The 18,487-nt window shown below is 38.5% G+C and overlaps 1 protein-coding gene and 1 pseudogene across 2 annotated transcripts; one reads left to right on the top strand and one right to left on the bottom strand.

Annotated features, from left to right (window-relative positions):
• The first annotated feature begins 775 nt into the window (after positions 1-775).
• On the top strand, positions 776-9,524 carry LOC132515385 (small ribosomal subunit protein uS19-like; annotated as a pseudogene).
• A 481-nt stretch (positions 9,525-10,005) lies between these two features.
• Positions 10,006-18,233, bottom strand: SNRPE (small nuclear ribonucleoprotein polypeptide E). Of its 2 annotated transcripts, XR_009536765.1 has the most exons (6): positions 18,104-18,233; positions 17,580-17,606; positions 16,476-16,538; positions 15,455-15,533; positions 13,031-13,137; positions 10,006-10,209 (listed from the first exon to the last, which is right to left on the bottom strand). XR_009536765.1 is itself a non-coding variant. In XM_060129135.1 (5 exons), the coding sequence occupies exons 1-5, from the start codon at positions 18,155-18,157 to the stop codon at positions 13,082-13,084; spliced, it is 279 nt and encodes a 92-aa protein (XP_059985118.1). In that variant the 5' UTR covers positions 18,158-18,233; the 3' UTR covers positions 12,923-13,081. The 2 variants fall into 2 exon arrangements, 1 of the variants encoding a protein (XP_059985118.1); XM_060129135.1 differs by lacking the exon at positions 10,006-10,209 and having other exon boundaries at positions 12,923-13,137.
• Positions 18,234-18,487: the final 254 nt, after the last annotated feature.

Here is an 18,487-nt window from a genome sequence, read left to right as displayed (position 1 = left end):
AACCCCAGGGTATGTATTTTCCAGGTTTCTTCCTCTTTCTAACCTACTTTTGTAATATATAATAAATATATAAAAATATATTTATATAGGTAAGTATATATATTTACCTATATAAATGCTGGTAGTTTTTAAATACACAAACCCACTCATGGAAATATACCTCATGAAGTGCAAAAGAGATGCAAAAGGATGTTCACTGTGGCATAATTTATAGTAATGAAAAAGCTACATAAAGAAATATTTCATAAATTATGATTTGTCAACTCAGTGGAATGTTATGCACAAAGCCTGAAGGACAGCAGGAAACAGCTATTACAAGGAACCATCATTATGGGTGATAATTTAAAAATCCTTGAATGCCATAACAAACTGTTTTTAACAATGGAATCTAGAAAAAGGAACCCTCTAGAGTTGAAACAAGGTAAAAAGACTGCAGCAGAAAGTACCTTTTCATTTCTTTAGCTGTCTGAAGGAAATTATGAAGAGGAGAAAAGGAAATGCCCTTATTGACCTTCCCTCCAGCCTTTCCTGCTGCTAATTCCTTGACACTCAACACTAGCCAACACTTTAAAAGGGAGCCTATACAGAAGTGGATTTAGCACTCAGGTTTCCTCTAAGAGGAGGTGGGAAGGTTACGTATGAAAAGATCTCAAGCTGAAGCCAAGAAAAGACCCACCCGGTAAAAAAAAAAACAAACCCTCACGTCTCTTAAAAAAAAAAATGACCTGAAAAATTATTCCCAATCCAAAAGTTAAAAACTGATAAGACAGAAAAGATGGTACTTCCCAACCAGATATTCAGGTAGGTATATGTGAATCTTGTTACTGACTATCTAAAGCAAAGATAGCAACAATGTATTGAGGAATTTATAACACATCTAAAAGTATGACAAAAGAGTATGAACAATGTGAGGAATAAGGTTCTAACGCCATACATGAAGCAGTAAAATACTATTGAAGGTAAACTATAATAAGTCAAATATGTATATTGTAATCCCTAGGGGAATCATGTAAAAAACTTTTTAAATGAGGTATAGCTAACAAGCCAATAGACAAATAAAATGGAATCATAATAAAAACAATCCAAAAGACAGAAAAATAGATAAAGGGCTTCCTGGTGGCGCAGCGGTTGAGTGTCCACCTGCCGATGCAGGGGACATGGGTTCGTGCCCCAGTCCGGGAAGATCCCACATGCCGCAGAGCGGCTGGGCCCATGAGCCATGGCCGCTAAGCCTGCGCATCCGGAGCCTGTGCTCCGCAACGGGAGAGGCCACAACAGTGAGAGGCCCGCGTACCGCAAAAAAAAAAAAAAAAAGAAGAAATGGGACTAATAAAAAACAAGAAAGATGGATTCAAGAACTGTGAAGTATCTGAAATTTTACCCTACTTGCAAGCTAACAGGTTGGTCTGTCACAGGATGCTGGCAGAAGACATGAGGCATTTGAGTTACAGAAGGGCAGCTTATTATTCCTATCAATGGAAATACCCAGAGTATCAGTTTTTGTTTTTTCTACTGGTTCCCCAAATCTCAATTAGCACAGAGCAATGCAACTAGGGCCACATGACACTGACATATAGTGCTTTGTCAGGTTCAGAAAAACCGTGAACTTGGAGAACTAAATTTTTTATGTGGGCAGTAAGCATGCCTGCTCCTTGCTCTAGAAAGATACTATCTTCCAAGGCTGTTTGCTAAATAAACATCCTTGAAAAAAGACAGTCAGAAACAAAGGGCAGTCAGTACCTTGCTTGCAAGACACACAGAAATGCAAAAGACTTATGAAGCTCTGTCTCCCACTAGATGGCAGATTTATTTTTAAGTTTTTTGTTCTTTTTTGATTTTTAAATTTTTTATTTTATTTTTTTGGCCGTGCCATGAGGCATGCAGGATCTTAGTTCCCCGACCAGGGACTGATTCCATGTCCCCTGCATTGGGAGTGTGGAGTCTTAACCACTGGACCGCCAGTGAAGTCCCTAGAACACACATACTTTATAAGTGCATGTGGAATAGTCACCAAGACAGATCATGTGGGCTATCAAACAAACTTAACAAACTTAAAATAACTAAAATCATATAAAGTGTATTATCTGTACACACAGAAATACACTAGAAATCAATAACAGAAAAATAACTGGAAAATCCCCAAATATTTGGAAATTGAACAACACACTTCTAAGTAACTCATGTATCAAAGAGGAATTTAAAAAGGAAACTGAAAAGATTTTGAGCTTAATAAAAATGCAATATATCAAAATTTCTGAGACATGATGAAATGCTTATATTAAAAATGTAACCGGGCTTCCCTGGTGGCTCAGTGGTTGAGAGTCCGCCTGCCGATGCAGGGGACATGCCCGAGTCTGGGAAGATCCCACATGCTGCAGAGCAGCTGGGCCCGTAAGCCATGGCCACTGAGCCCGCGTGTCTGGAGCCTGTGCTCCGCAACGGGAGAGGCCACAACAGTGAGAGGCCCGCGTACCGCAAAAAAAAAAAAAAAAAAAGTAACCAATATTTTTATATCAATAATCTAAACTTCCACCTTAAAAAACTAGAAAATATCAAATTAAACCCAAAAGCAAGCAGACAAAAGAAAATAAAAAGCAGAAATTGATGAAATCGAAAATAGTAAAACATTACAGATTAATGAAATGAAAACCTGTTTCTTTAAGAAGTTCAATAAAAATGATAAATTTCTGACCAAGGAAAAAACTTTGACACAAATTACCAATATTAGGAATTAAAGAAAAGGTATCTCTATTGATCATACCAATATTAGGAATTAAAGAAAAGGTATCTCTACTGATCATACAGGCATTAAAATAAAATAAGAAACATTAGGAACAACTTTATGCCAGTTTGATAGTTTACATAAAATGGACAAATTCCTTTATAAAGTTTCCTCTCAAAACTCACTCAATAAATGTAGATAACCTGAATAGTCCTAGATCTATTAAAGTAATTGAATTAGTAGTAAAAAACCTTCTATCACAAAAACAAGCTGTAGAGATAGGTGAACTTAGGGGACAATGAGTTATTGGTTTTGAATACAGAGGCGTCCTAGGAGTCCTGGGGGATAAGGCGAAGTCCTGAGAGATAGATAGACTGTAGAAAGCATTGAAAGTCAGGCTAAGGACTTCAACTTCCATTACACAGATGATGTCTTTCTTTTTCATGGTGTGCCCCAGACCACCCTCCGCATTTATGCCAGTGAATCTTTTTTTCTTTTTTTTTTTATTGGAGTATAGTTGATTTACAATGCTGTTAGTTTCTGCTGTACAGCAAAGTATGTCAGTTATACATATATCAGTACATATATCCACTCTTTTTTAGATTCTATTCCCATATAGGTCATTACAGAGCATTGAATAGAGTTCCCTACGCTATACAGTAGGTTCTTATTAGTTATCTATTTTATACATAGTAGTGTGTATATGTCAATCCCAATCTCCGAATTTATCCCTCCCTCCCCTTTCCCCCTTGGAAACCGTAAGTTTGTTTTCTACATCTGTGACTCAGTTTGTTTTGTAAATAGGTTCATTTGTAGAATTTTTTTAGATGCCACATATAAGCAGTATCATATGTTATAGGATATCACTGTCATATTGTCATTGTCATATTGTCTTTGTCTGACTTACTTCACTCAATATGACAATCTCTAGGTCCATCCATGTCACTGCAAATGGCATTATTTTGTTCTTTTTTATTATGCCAGTTAATCTTTAGTATTTATATAGTGCCTTGTACTATTTTCTCTGTTGATTATATGTGTAAGAGTGCCCTAAGCAAGTCTGTAAATTCCTTAGGATAGGTCACATGATAAAGATTTCCAAGGGGGCAAAGTTACAGAAAACTTCCAACTCAGGTGGCTTCATAGGCAAAAATATACCAAACATTTAAGGACGTAATGATATGAATCCCATACAACTCTTCCAGAAAATAAAAGATGAGGAAACACTTCCCAACTTTTTGAAACTATTACCCTGATACTAAAACCAGATAAAAACACCACAAAAAACTACAGATCAACATCCCTCATAAGCACAGACACAAAAAACCTTAAACAAATAAGCAAACTGAATTTAACAATATATAAAATAGATAATACACCATGACTAAGTGGTGTTTATCTCGGAAATGCAAGGTTAGTTCAACATTGAAAACCAGTTAATGCAGGAACTTCCCTGGTGGTCCAGCGGTTAAAAATCTGCCTTCCAGTGCAGGGGACTCAGGTTCAATCCTTGGTCGGGGAACTAAGATCCCACATGCAGCGGGGCAACTAAGCCCACACGCTGCAACTACTGAGCCTGCGCATCACAACTAGAGAGAAGCCTGTGCACCGCAACAAAGAGCCTGAGCACTTCAACGAAAGATCCCGCGTGCCACAAATAAGACCTGACACAGCCGAAAATAAATAAATAAGTATTTTTTAAAAAAGAGAAAACCAGTTAATGCAATTTGCCTTATCAGATAATAACAGAAAAACCATGTGATCATCCCAATAGGTGCAGAAAAAAGTGGTGACAAAATTCAACACATATTCATGATAAAAAACGCTAAGCAAATTAGATTTGGAGGGAACTTAACCAACTAAAGGGACATGTACCAAAAACCTACAACTGTATCGTACTTGATAGTATGTTTTTTCATTAATGGTATACTTTCTTGCTAAGATCAGGAACAAGACAAAGATGTCTACTCCTACCACTCATACTAGAATGGCCCTAGCCATTGAAAAAAGGCAAGAAAAAGAAATAAAAGGCTTAGTCTGGAAAGGAAGGAATAAAACTTTTTCTTTGAATTTTTATTTCTTGCATTTTTATTTGCAGGCAAAATGATCATGTATGTAGAAAATCCCAAGCAATCCACAAAAAAGAGACTAGTATTAATAACTGAGTTTAGAAGGGTCACAGGATACAAGGTCAACTTATAAAACTCAGCTGTACTTTATAATAGCATCAAAAAACATGAAATATTTAGGAAAGGATAAATCTAACAAAATGTGTGCAAGAATTTTATGCTGAAAACTGCAGAACACTGATGAGAGAAATAAAAGAAAACCTAAATAAGTGGAGAGATATCACGTTCATCAATGGAAGATGATAGTAAGATGTCAATTCTCCCCAAAACTATTTACATCATCAAGTAATCTCAACCAAAATCCCAGCAGATTTTTTTGTAGAAATCGACACGCTGATTCTGAAATCTATATGGAAAAGCTAAGGCCCTGGAACAAACTACTTTAAAAGAACAAAGCTGGCTGATTCCCACCACCTGATTTCAAAGCTTATTATAAAGCTGTAATAGTGAAGTCAATGTGGTATTGGTTAAAATACAGACCTACAGAGCAATGGAACAAAAGAGCCCCGAAAAAGTGACCCACACATACGGTCAACTGATTTTCAACAAAGGTGCTAAAGTAAATCAATGGAAAATGACAGTCTTTTGAACAAATGGTCCTGGAATATTGGTCATCCATCTGCCAAAAAAATGAACTCAATCTATACCTCACACTGTATTATAAAATTAACACAAAATGCATCATAGATCTAAAGGTGCACCTAAGATCTCTAGAAAAAAGCACCAGAAAAATCTTTGTCACCGTTGGTTTGGCAGAGAATCCTTATGACACAAAAAGCATAAACCATAAAAAAAATTTTTTTGATAAAGGAAAACCTTGAAAATTGAAAAAATGAAAAATTTGTGTTAAGACATTGCAGAGAAATGAAAAGATAGCCACAGACTGGGAAGAAATATTTGTAAAACCCCTCTCTGATAAGGAATTTTTTGTGCAGAATATATAAAGAACTCTCCAACACTAAAAGAGGAAAACAGCCCAAGTTTTAAAACAGCAAAAGGTTTGAAGAGACACTTCATCATAGATACAGAAGGCAAATAAGCACATGAAAAGACAGTCGGCCCTCCTCTGCATCTGAGGGTTCCACATCTGCAGAACAAAAATTTTCAGAAAAATAAAATTACATAAGTTCCAAAGTGCAAAACTTGAATTTGCCCCCACACCAGAAACTATTTGCATAGCATTTACATTGTATTTACAACTATTTACATTGTATTAGGTATTATAAGTAATCTAGAGATGACAAAGTATATGGGGAGGATGTGCATAGGTTATATGCAAATACTACGCCACTTAATATGAGGGACTTAAGCATCTGCAGATTTTGGTATCCTGTGGGAGGAGGTGGGGGGCAGCCACCCAGAAACCAATCCCTCAAGGATACCAAAGAATGACTGTAGTACTCACAATTATTCAATATTAGGAAAATGCAAATTAAAACGAGATACCATTATATACCTGTTAGAATGGAGAAAATAAAATCTGACAATACCAATTGCTGGTGAGGATGCAGAGCAACTGGAACTCACATACATTGCTAATGGGAATGCAAAATGGTATAGCCACTTTCAAAAGTCTCACAGTCTCTTGTTAAACATACACTTATCATTTGACTGTCACACCACTCCCTTGCCAAAAACTGGAAACCCAAATGTCCATTAACTAGGTAATGGATGAACAAATTGTAGTATATCCATACAATGGAATACTTAGCAATAAAAAGGGAAAAAACCACTGATACAAGAAACATGTATGAATCTCAAAAGCATTATATGAAGGAAGCCAGACACAAAAGGCCATACATTGTATGATTCCACTTATATGACATTCTGGAAAAGGCAAAACTGTAAAGTCAGAAATCAGATCAGTAGTTGCCAAGGAGCTAGGGTGAATGAAGTGGATTGGCTGTGAAGAGCCTGAGGAAACCATTTTGGATCATGGAAATATCAATGTTATGTTTTGACTGTGGCAGAGGTTACATGACTATACATTTGTCAAATGTCATCAAAGTGCACACGTGTGAAGTGTGACTTTCAGTATCTGTAAATTATGCCTCAGTAAACTGAACCATGAAAAACAAAACAGATTCCCGAAGTTGTGATCTGTCTTGTTCTATGTGGAACAAGTTTACCTTTTCCCCACACATTCCTAAATAAATCTTTTAAACGACAGATCTATCCTCATTTGTAACGAGACAAATAATACTTCTTGAGCATTCCCGAGGCCTGATAGGTACTTTACATGTATTATCTCATGAAATTATTCCACCAGCCCTATGAAACTGAGGTTAAGAGGTTTGGATAATTCTAAAGTTGCCGTTTAAACCCGAGTATGCGGACTACCAAGGTCATTTTTCCCTCTGTACCTCGCTGCCTTCCCAATTCCCCAAAGACAAGGACTAAACTTTTTTTTTTTTTAGTAAGTTTATTTATTTATTTATGGCTGAGTTGGGTCTACGTTGCTGCGAGCAGGCTTCTCACTGTGGTGGCTTCTCTCGTTACGGAGCACGGGCTCTAGAGCACAGGCTCAGTAGTTGGGGCGCACGGGCTTAGTTGCTCTGTGGCATGTGGGATCTTCCTGGACCAGGGCTGGAACTCATGTCCCCTGCATTGGTAGGCGGATTCTTAACCACTGTGCCACCAGGGAAGCCCAGGGACTAAATTTTATATTCTTCACTATGTCTAACATATAACATGCAAATAAAAACTGGCACTGGTGAAAAACAACTTCCCAAACAGAGTACCTTATCAAGTGTAGGATCTAAAGAAAGATGCTTTTCTGGGGAAAATCCTCCCTTTCCCACTCTACTCCTACCATCTCTGGTTTAGTATCAGCCCATCAAAAGGAGGCACTCATTTGTTTATTCTCCCTAGTTCCTCTCTGCAATTTCCCAGCCCTGCAAAACATCACAAACTCAGGTGGCTCTGGGGATGAGGCTAATCTGTTAATACTCCAGAGACAGCAATTTCTATGGACATAGAATGATGATCCAAGATCATCTTTCTCAGGAATTATTTTCCTAACTAAGGAAGTTTACTGTTTTATTGAATAAAATCAGTCACATCACTTCATTTGTATTCCCTCCTACAGTCCAAGATTATCACTTCAATTGCCAACTTTCTTAACTATGGCATTTAACGAATCTTCATTAAACAACTAATCCCATCCCAAGTTTAAGAGGTACTGAAGACAAGTGGCCCCATTCTGACACTGTTCTCAGTTATAATGCTTTAATTGTAATCCAACCAGGAATTTTCTGCTATCACATAACAAGTTAGGTGGTAGGGAAGTTCCAGAGTTAATTCAGTGGTTCCAAAGTCATCAAAGGCCAAATTTTTTCCATTTTTCTATTCTGGCATCCTTAGGATGTTGGCAATTATTATTTCATAGTATCCTCACAATAAGCCTGTGAGTTTCATTAAAGCTGCTGCCTAACCGTTGCCTAGTATGAAGAAAACAATTTTCTCACATGTACTTTGGAAGGCAATTTAGAAGTACCTATATAATTTTTTTTTAATGTGTATATCCTTTGATCTAGCAATTCCACTTCTAAGAATTCATCTCAGAAAATGTTAAGTGGACAAAGACAGGCATGAAGACGTTCATTACAAAATTTTTTTTAATGGTAAAAAATGAGAAACAGCCTAAAATACCCATCAATAGGGTATGATTACTTAAATTGAGAGACTCATATATAATGGAATACATCATAGCTGTTTAACATGGAACTATGTGCAAGTTTTGTTATAACAGCAGAACTGCAAAGAGTATGTGTGTAGAAATAAATAAAAATACCTATGACACTAAAAAGGCAGCAGGGGATTCCTGGCGGTCCAGTGGTTAGGACTCTGCACTTTCTCTGCCAAGGGCCTGGGTTCCATCCCTGGTTGGGGAACTAAGATCCCACAAGTTGCAGCAAGGCCAAAAAAAAAAAGGCAACAAAAGCAAAAACAGATAAACTGGATTACATCATAATTAAAAAATTCCGTGTATCAAAAGACAATGAACAGAATGAAAAGGCAACCACAGAATGGGAGAAAATATTTGCAAATCATTTATTTAAGCCAGAATATGTAAAGAATTCCCTCAAATTAACAACAACCAAAAAAACTGTTTAAAAATAGGCAGAGGACTTGAATAGACATTTCTCCAAAGAAGACAAGCTAATGACCAATAACATATGAAAAGATGCTCAACATCACTAATCATTATGGAAATACAAATCAAAACCACAACCTCACAACCATCAGGATGACTGCTATCAAAAACAGAAGTTTTACCTCTCCGAAGAATCGACAAGACAGCAGAAATGGAGCAGAAGCAGCAGACCTTCGGCAATTTCACCTACAGCAGCGTAGGCCTTGTAGGACGTGTCCTACAAGCAGCTGGTACAGCTGTATAGCACCCAGCTACTGCTGAACCAGGACTGCCAAGGAAGCACACCCTGCTAAAGCGCCAGTGCAAGGCCAAGAAGGAGGCACTGCCCAAGGAGCCACCTGAGGTGGCAAAGACGCACCTGGAGGACATCATCATCCTGCCTGAGATGATGGGCAGCATGGTGGGCGTCTACAAGGTCAAGGCCTTCAACCAGGTGGAATCAAGCCTGAGTTCTCAATCACCTACACAGCCAGGTTGGCATCAGGGCCACTCCTCTGGCTTCACCCCCTTCAAGTAGCCTGCTCAGCCAATAAAGTCACAGACTTCTCTTAAAAAAAAAAAAAGAAGTTGTTTTGCCAAGGATGTGAAGAAACTGCAACCTTTATGCACTGTTGATGAGAAAGTAAAATGGTGAAGCCGCTGTGGAAAACAGTATGATGGTTACTCAAAAATCTTCAGAGAACATACTCAAAAGAACTGAAAGCAGGGTCTCGAAGATTCACAGCAGCATTATTTACAAAAGTCAAAAAGAGGAAGCAACCCAAATGTCTATCGACAGTTAAATGTATAAACAAAATGTGGTATATATACATGCAATGTTATTCAGCCTTAGAAAGGAAGGAAATCCTGACACATTCTACAACATGGATGAAATTTGAGGACATTATGCTAAGTGAAGTAAGTCAGTCACAAAAAGACAAATATTGTATGATTCCACTTATATGAGGTGCCTAATCAAACTCAGAAACAAAAAATCAAATCCAAGGGCTGAAGGGAGGGATGGTTAAGTTGCTGTTTAATAGGTACAGTTTGTTTTTTGCAAGATAAAAAAGTTCTAAATATTGGTTGCATAACAATGTGAATATACTTAACACTACTGAGCTGTACACTTTAAAATGGTGAAGATAGGGACTTCCCTGGCGGTCCAGTGTTAAGGACTCCACGCTTCCATTTCAGGGGGCAGAGGTTCCCTGGTTGGGGAACTGAGCTCCCGCAAGACATGAAGCAGAGCCAAAAAAAATAAAATAAATAAACAAGATGGTTAAGATAGTAAATATTATGTGTATTTTACCAAAATTTTACCTAAAAGAAATTTTAAAGTAATACCAAAATGAGAATCAAACCAAGCTATACATATCTGTAAAGAGTTCAGAAAGCACCTAACTGTTAACAGTGGTTATTTATGGAGAACACTGATGGGAAAAGAAGGGACTTCTGTTTTCTGCTCTGTATATTTCTGTATAGTTTACATTTGATCATGAACATGTATTAAGTTAATGCTTTTAATATTTAAAAATTCCACTGGATATAACTTTTAAATTAAAATTAAATTCTAAGTAGTAACAGACTTAAGTTCTCATGTCACCTAAGTTTTACCAAGCATCCCCTCAAAAAAGCATGCCACGAGTATGTGGTTATGATCAGTTCTAATACAAATAATTAATTAGGGAAAAGATCCTGTGTCATCCAGTTAACATGAGATGGTGCTATTAGGTTTTCCCCAGAAAATGCCCGTGACACTTCCTGGCTAATAATGCCTTAATCCAAATTAGACAGAGATCTACTCTCTAGTCTTGAAATTGACAAATGTGATACAATAATATTTGGTGCCTGCATATATAAAATTCTAGCATTTTCAAACTATTCTTATCCTTCTTTCTCCCTACTTACTACTTACAGAACACCAGGCCCAAATCAGCACTTACTTTTTCAGAGGCTGATTCTCCTCCCACCCCTCACTTCAATAATATTACAAGAGAGTTCGTGGGTGGTTAGCAAGACCCCCTTCGGAAACCAACAGCCATTCCAGAAAAATAACCGCTCACATACCAAGGGCTGCCAACAAGAGCAGCTTCCCAGCAGCATGTTTTAATAACCTTAATGAAGCAGACAGCAACTCCCTCTGTAATACAAATTCTGGTTGGAAGAAAAGATCTCCAGATTGTGGAAAAGTACAACTTAAAAAGTAAACACCACAGGCTCCAGTACAGCAGGAAAGCAAGCAGAGATTTCTAAATACAGAGCTCAATTTTAAGAGTTCACTGTACCTTATTTCTCACTATCACCACTTGCTCTGTCAAAAATAGACCTTTCCATGTCTTGATCCATTCAGGATAAGCCACAGCAGGCACAGCTTTGCTTACATAGGGCAGCCAGGTCAGAAAGGCCATACAGGGAACTGGAAAAAGCAGCCAGCAGGTTTTCTTAGGGATTATACTGCTCCAGTTTTTATCCTGCTTCCCAGCTATTTTGGTGCCAAGAAAGCTGCAGGGAGGTCTTTGCTCTGCTCTCAAAAAGCTTTTCACCAGAAAGGCTGAAGCAGTCTCAGGACTGCAACTCCCTCTGCTGCCCAATGTTTTCTTTGCATGCTGTAGCAGGTTCAATTGAATTTCAAACTCAAATATGTTAAAAGAGCTAAAGCAGCCCTTTATTTCAAAATATGACCAAAAAGGCACAAGTTCAAATGGAGTGGAACAGCTAGAATGCCAAGTTCTAAGCTAGACTGATTTCTACACTTACCGACAAATCTCCTCTGTCTCATGAAGTGATTCTTTTACTCAGTTTAAAGAAAAGTTCTGGGCTTCCCTGGTGGTGCAGTGGTTGAGTCCGCCTGCCGATGCAGGGGACACGGGTTCGTGCCCCAGTCCGGGAAGATCCCACATGCCGCGGAGCAGCTGTGCCCATGAGCCATGGCCGCTGAGCCTGCGCATCTGGAGCCTGTGCTCCGCAACAGGAGAGGCCACAACAGTGAGAGGCCCGCGTACAGCAAAAAAAAAAAAAAAAAAAAAAAAAAGGAAAGTTCTGTATCTCCCTCATAGGCACTTGGAAAAGCAGGAACTGGACTTTTTGATTCTTCCTTACCTACCCTTAATAATACTGCCCATTACCAGAATTTAAGGTAGGCCTTATTCATCTTTCAAGATTCAACTTAAATAACACTTAGCATGTGGTATTAAAGCTATGTTTATCAGCCTGTTTCACTGTATATATTCAACTAATAGCAGATGCTCTATAACCATTTAACAGAATTCTAACTAGAACAACCTTGAGATATTGGGGCAAGAGAGAACTGACCACATAATTTAATTAGGAAATAAGCAATTACTGGAGGAGGAAACAAAATTCTTGGAGATAAGAATAGGAGAGGTGTTTCCCCAACTAACATACTATTGTTCTGCCTAACAACAACTTACCAGTGTTGCCTGTGGGTCTTTTTCAGGTTACCAATCTCACAGTCTCCCTCCAGTTAACTCTTAACAGAGCTCCTTTTTAACAAACTTTCATTCTTTGCCTATATCCAAATACTTCTCACATTCTGATCTTAATCAGAATTCACAAAGGCCTTACACAATAACTCTAAGAGAGTGCTAAGCAAAAACTGAGCTACTATAATGTCCCCAACCTATTGTGGTTAGAAACCCTTGTGTCCCAGCATTCAGAATTAGAACTGATGATATTGGGACCATAATCTTTACTTTTGTGAACACTCCCCTTCTCCACCACCCAGTATCAGAAGATTACATGTCAGGCAGAATTCCTACTCTTTGCCTTAAGAATCTACAGATCCCAGTTCTGTGAAAAGCAAATGCCCAGGACAAGTGCCATCTTCAGAAAACCTTAAAATAAATACTAACAGCTAATGGTGCCGTTGTGTAAAAACTCTCTACAACTGGATAAAAGAAAACAATGTAAATATTTTAATAAAAACAATCCCACAGCATTTATTGTCATCTGGTAATAACATAAAGGTGAGCAAAACAATATGAATAAATGCTTTAGAACTACACTTCTAACAAAGCACACCTAAAAAAACTGTATTGCCTTCTCAACAATTTCTCACTTCATTGATCATTTCTAGTTGGAGACACTTTGGAGCAGAGTAATGTTATCTCCTTTTAGCATGATCCGACCTGCAACACAAAATTTAAAAAAAAAAAAAGCTATTAATAGCCACTCAGACTACTTTGTAACCACCTTTTAGCCTCAGAATTTCATATCATTCTTGAGTGATTTTGAAAATGCTTTCTCTCTTGAGAAGGTATGTGACATTTTCCAATATTCATATATTGAAAGGTTGTGCATATCAGACCATGTGCACTTTTCCAACAATAACATAATGAAGGTAGAGAAATGTTATTTTACAAAAAGTAGTTTCTGTAGACTAAGTCAACTACCCCAACATTTCCTAATGCTCCGAGTTTGTAGAAGTTGAGAAATTGGTTTTTTTTAGGAAATGCAGCATATTAACTATAATCCCTTTCTTACAGTTTTTTTTTTAACATCTTTATTGGAGTATAATTGCTTTACAATGGTGTGTTAGTTTCTGCTTTATAACAAAGTGAATCAGTTATACATATACATATGTTCCCATATCTCTTCTACAATTCTTAATATAATAGATTTCATCCTGTGGTACACAAATTTGTTTAAGTTTTACCTAACATTTTCTAAACTTATTTGAGCAGAGAATACTTTTTTCCTGAGAAATATCTATAAATATCTTCAGGAACACTGGTGTTCAGTAAAACAGTTTGAGAAATGCTAATCAACACCAATAGCAATTAAATTGTTTCACTTTCCCAGGCTTCTACAACAGGTAATATTAATCTGTTCTACAGGGTGGATATTACCATGGGAAATCAACATTTTGCAAATAATTTATAAATAACATCAATAAGGTTAGCTTGGCCTTCCTGGCAAGACATGTTTAAATTCGAAAAATCCAGGCTTTCACAAAAATAGCCTAAGCAGGAAAAAGCAAAGCAAAACATTATACCACTCCTTAGAATCTACTTTCCACAGAGCTAGTATAGGCTCAAGAGAATCCTCAAGGACTGGAAGAAAGAGGCACCTGAAACCCACCACTGATAAAAATACTAGTGAGCTCTGAAGTGGGGCATTAAACAATTAAAGACAAAATGTCTAAATAAACCTCAAGTTAATGGAGTTTTAACAGAAATGATTCAGTAGGTCTTGATGAAGCCATGAATCCTAAAGAACGTGGGTTAATAAACTGCCTTCACTGTTCAAATATTTTAAAATTTCTACTACGTGGCATGCACTGAGTTAGGCACTGAGCATATTAGGGAGCAAAAAAGACAGGACTCATGCACTAATGGAGCATGTGGTCCAGTGGCAGAGACATTAATAATCCCAGTAATGAATATTTTACTACAAACTCAGCATAGCACACCCTCCATCAATCCCCACCCCAAGCAAAACCAAACCAAACCCTGGCAGGAAGTGACATTTGGTCTGAGTCCCAAGAAACAGGTAACAGCATATACAAAGATTTATGATGGGACAAATGTACAGATTCCAAGAATTGAAAGAAGTGTGGGTAAAGCTCAGAATATGAAGTGCAAAGTGATACAAAATGAGCAGAGGGAGGTAAGGCCAGATCATGAAGGACCCTGAAGGATACATTAAAGATTTCCTTATCCTATGAGCAATAAGAAGCCATTGAAGGCTTTCTAGCAAAGAGATAACAAGTTCAGATTGGTGTTTTAAATAAAAGATGACAGGAGCCTGCAGAGCAAACTGGAGGGAGCTGAGGTAGTTGCAGAGAAATTTATTAGCAAACTGAATAGAACTGGTGCCATTCAGCATGGCAGGGAACACTAAAACTGCTCTAAACAGTGTGTGAGGAGTTGGAACTGAGTTTGATTTCTGATATGCTAACTTTGAGGAGCCTTTGAGACATCCAAGTAGAAATGTTGAATAGGCTCAGAGAGGTCTAGAGCTACAAACGTAAATTTGGAAGTCAACATATAAATGTAATTTAAGGTGCAGTCTTGAGTGCCTAGGAAAATAATACTGAGTGACAGAAGGACGTAGAACCAAGACTTGAGCAACTCAAACAGTTAATGGCTGGGTCCTAAAGAATGAATATATAAAAGTCTGAAAAAGGAACAACTAGTAATGAAAAGCAAAAACCTGACTATAGTACCACAGAGCCAAATGCTGCTTAGAGCGCAACAAAATGAGGACCATTCGATTTAACACCATTAGTCTTTGGTAACCTTTGTGAGAGCTCTCTGAGTGAAGAGACAAAAGCAAAAATGGAGTGGGGTAAAGAATAAGTGGCAAAGGATGATTTCAGGAGTATATTTCTCTCCCAAATAATTTCTCAAATGCAAACTAAATTTAAACGTGAAATGAGTTGCAATTCAATTCTGTAAGTGAATAAAAATTTCTACAATTCTTTAAGGCCATCTATAGTCTTACCCAGTTGTTTTCTTGACTTTGTTTTAGAATGAATTTCTTCTGCATCATCTAATACGAGGTTCATATACTCATCAAAACCCTAGAAAAATAAGCCAATTGACTGTCATCTTCACATAAGATCATATCCAAACCATTCTAAATGAAAATGGCTATATATAGAGATGCTAACTTCAGAAACTCACCTCTCCATTGATCTTTTAGCTGAAACACCACCTCCCCGTCCTAAGCCTTGTTTTTTTTTTTTTTTTTTTTGGCCATGCTGCACGGCTTGCAGGATCTCAATTCCCCGACCAGGGACTGAACCCGGGCCATGGCAGTGAAAGCTCAGAACCCTAACCATTAGGCCACCAGGAAACTCCCTAAGCCTCTTTTTAAATAAAGGAAGATGGAATGTACTTCACATTACTTCTGGAACCTTTGGGACTTAAGATTTCATTAACTATGCCAAAGAGCCATTTCCCTTATCTTTTATAACGTGCTCAATATAGTGTGTGTACATATATGAATTAACTCTTCCCATGTTCCCCACAAGACACTACCACCACCAACCACCGTGCTTGTTTTCTAACTAGTAAACAGGGAAGGGGAGATTATTGATGGAATCTACACTGTCTAAAAGAAATACCAGAGTCGTAGCATAACACTTCCATCCATATCTTCCTTTTTAAAAACATTATTTAGGCTATTCTGCCATCGTGGACATCTTATTTAACTAACCCCACCCAGTTCTATTCAGGTATCACCTAACCCAGAACTAATACTCCATTAATCCCATCTCCCCGGCCCCATTTTATTTCTTTTGACCCCTCCTTTAAGGACTAATACTGTTGTTTAAATAATTTTCCCTCTCTTTTATGAATTACATAATCCCTATCAAGCAGAACAATGAGACAAGGACAGTGGGTCCTGAAGAACTTTCCGTGGGTTGGGTCTTTGACTTTTTGTATATTGCTCTGCTATCTTTTGGTAAGTCTTTTTCTATAAACAAACTGCTCTGAGATAAAATATCTCGGGTACTCACAATGATACAGCCCTCTATCCGCATATTCACTTGCTCATAAAGCCACACCTGAATCCGAGATCTCTGAAATAATCAACAAAAATAGAAATGTTAAGAAATAAGTAAATAAAATCCAACCACTTTGGTCAAACAACAGACAACCATGGCTCCTAAAAAAACCTTAACAAATAAAAGCCAAGACTAGTTACTTATCAAGAAACATTCTCACTTAATAAATATATTGGAACTAAGTTAATAATTTTCCTGTGAACTTAGAACTCAATCATATTTCCACTGCTTCTAGTCTCTATACATTTAAAGTGAAAATTTGTGACAGGATAGCATTTAAAAGGGCTTCTTTCTTATCTCCTATAGCAAAATCCAGCTCCAAGACAGTTTTCTCTAGGTACTCAGTTCTCCATGTCTCACACCTAATAACCAGGAGGGGGACTCTCAATTCCTGTGATTAACAATTACAAGAGCTTGAAATTAATCTGTTTTTCAATTGTGTTGTCACACACTAAAGTTTGTCAGAACAACAGCAGCCACATTTTCTTTCAGAGATAACTTAAATACTCCGCCTTGTCAAGTCAAATTTTGAATTGCTAAATCTCCCCTCAAAGGAAAGAAGGCTGCCACTAAATCCTCTAAACCTATCCTTCCTGTCTTCCTTCTTTTGGGTCTTTTCTGTAAATATGTGTCCCCCACCCCGCAAAGTGCTAAACACACCACTTTATGACCTAGTTTAAAGCCGACTGAATTTTTCTTCCAGTGTCTCATCCTAAAGGGAAGGGGGAAAGGTTCCAATGTTCTGGCCATACCCACTGCAACAAAAGTACCCAATTACCACTGTCATGTCAACCAATAATTACTTTTTGAAATTAGTAATTTTGGTCTTGTAGAGTAATTACGACACAATTCTTTGCATGCTTGGAGTTGGCATGGTTACACACCATTTTAACACATTAGAGCTTTCCCAGCACTCCTTCCCCTCAAATATCCTCACAATCTCCAGTTTCATCTACATTTAACTCTAGAACAATGATCAGACAGGATGAAACAAACAAATAAATTCACCTTTAACTTAAAAAGTAATTATGAAACAGTTAACAACAAACAACTTACATTTTGCAAGTATCTGAAGATGAGATTCTGCAGCAGTAGTTAAGGAAAAAATACACGCATAGCATAGACTCTACTTCCTGGAACTGGTCAACCCTACCCCCATCTCACTTTTCTGAACGCGACGTCTGTGCCTATGCAAAGTGCCCAACTAGGCACCCATTTGGGGCTCCCTAAACACTGTAAACGAATCCCCTCCCACTCTCATTCTCCTGGAGTTTCTTCGGCGCCGACATCTTCCTCAGGCATGAGACCGGTAACTCCCGCTTTCACTGAGTACTTAACTAAGGTTGTCTTCCAACAGCTCACCCCCGCCATTCTTGCATTTCCCACCGCAGGGGTCGGCCAAGCCCACCTCCCACCTGTAATTGCTTCTTCAACTACCCGCGCTTTCTCCCAGTCTCGGCCGCCCCAGGGGCTCATGGGATGAGGGGCCGGACTCCGCTCCCTCTGGCCTGCTCCGTCTGCTCCTTCGCCCCCCATTTCCTGACCCGAACCTCCTCCTTCTCACATCCCGAGTAGGATACGATTGGCTGCACCATCACCTTCTGCACCTTCTGGCCCTGGCCTCGGTACGCCATGGTGGAAGCTCACAAAGACCACACTATCCCGCACACTACCTCAAAAAGCAACTTCCGGAATAAAGAGCCGGAAGCGGAAGTGCATGGTGCTCGCGGGGCGACCTGGGAGGCTCCTGGGAAATACCTCTCTAGCCACGGGCTCCGCTTATCTCGGTGCTTTGTAGCAACTGGGGCGACTGCATTTTGGAACGTGGGTTAGTCCTACAGCGCCACCTGAAGGGAGGCTGGAGGTGGAGCCTAGCGGCTTCGGTTGTGCCTCGGCTGCCGGGAGGCGGTGCACAGCGCTTGGCCATCGCGACTTCGTTTTCTGAGTCGGCTTTAAGAGCCAGA

This window comes from Lagenorhynchus albirostris, chromosome 2, assembly GCF_949774975.1.
Source record: "Lagenorhynchus albirostris chromosome 2, mLagAlb1.1, whole genome shotgun sequence".
Classification (NCBI taxonomy): Eukaryota; Metazoa; Chordata; class Mammalia; order Artiodactyla; family Delphinidae; genus Lagenorhynchus; species Lagenorhynchus albirostris.
The sequence above is the reverse complement of the archived record's forward strand: the minus strand, read 5'-3'. Positions and strand labels throughout refer to the sequence as shown.

What these genes read in the sequence shown, in the direction of transcription:
- SNRPE (XM_060129135.1), bottom strand. Translation starts at nt 18,157, where the DNA reads ATGGCGTACCGAGGCCAGGGCCAGAAGGTGCAGAAGGTGATGGTGCAG. An exon ending in AGGTGATGGTGCAGCCAATC is followed by an intron (nt 17,607 to 18,103) that starts GTATCCTACTCG and finishes CTACTGCTGCAG; the next exon opens with AATCTCATCTTCAGATACTT. An exon ending in GGATAGAGGGCTGTATCATT is followed by an intron (nt 15,534 to 16,475) that starts GTGAGTACCCGA and finishes TTATTTTTCTAG; the next exon opens with GGTTTTGATGAGTATATGAA.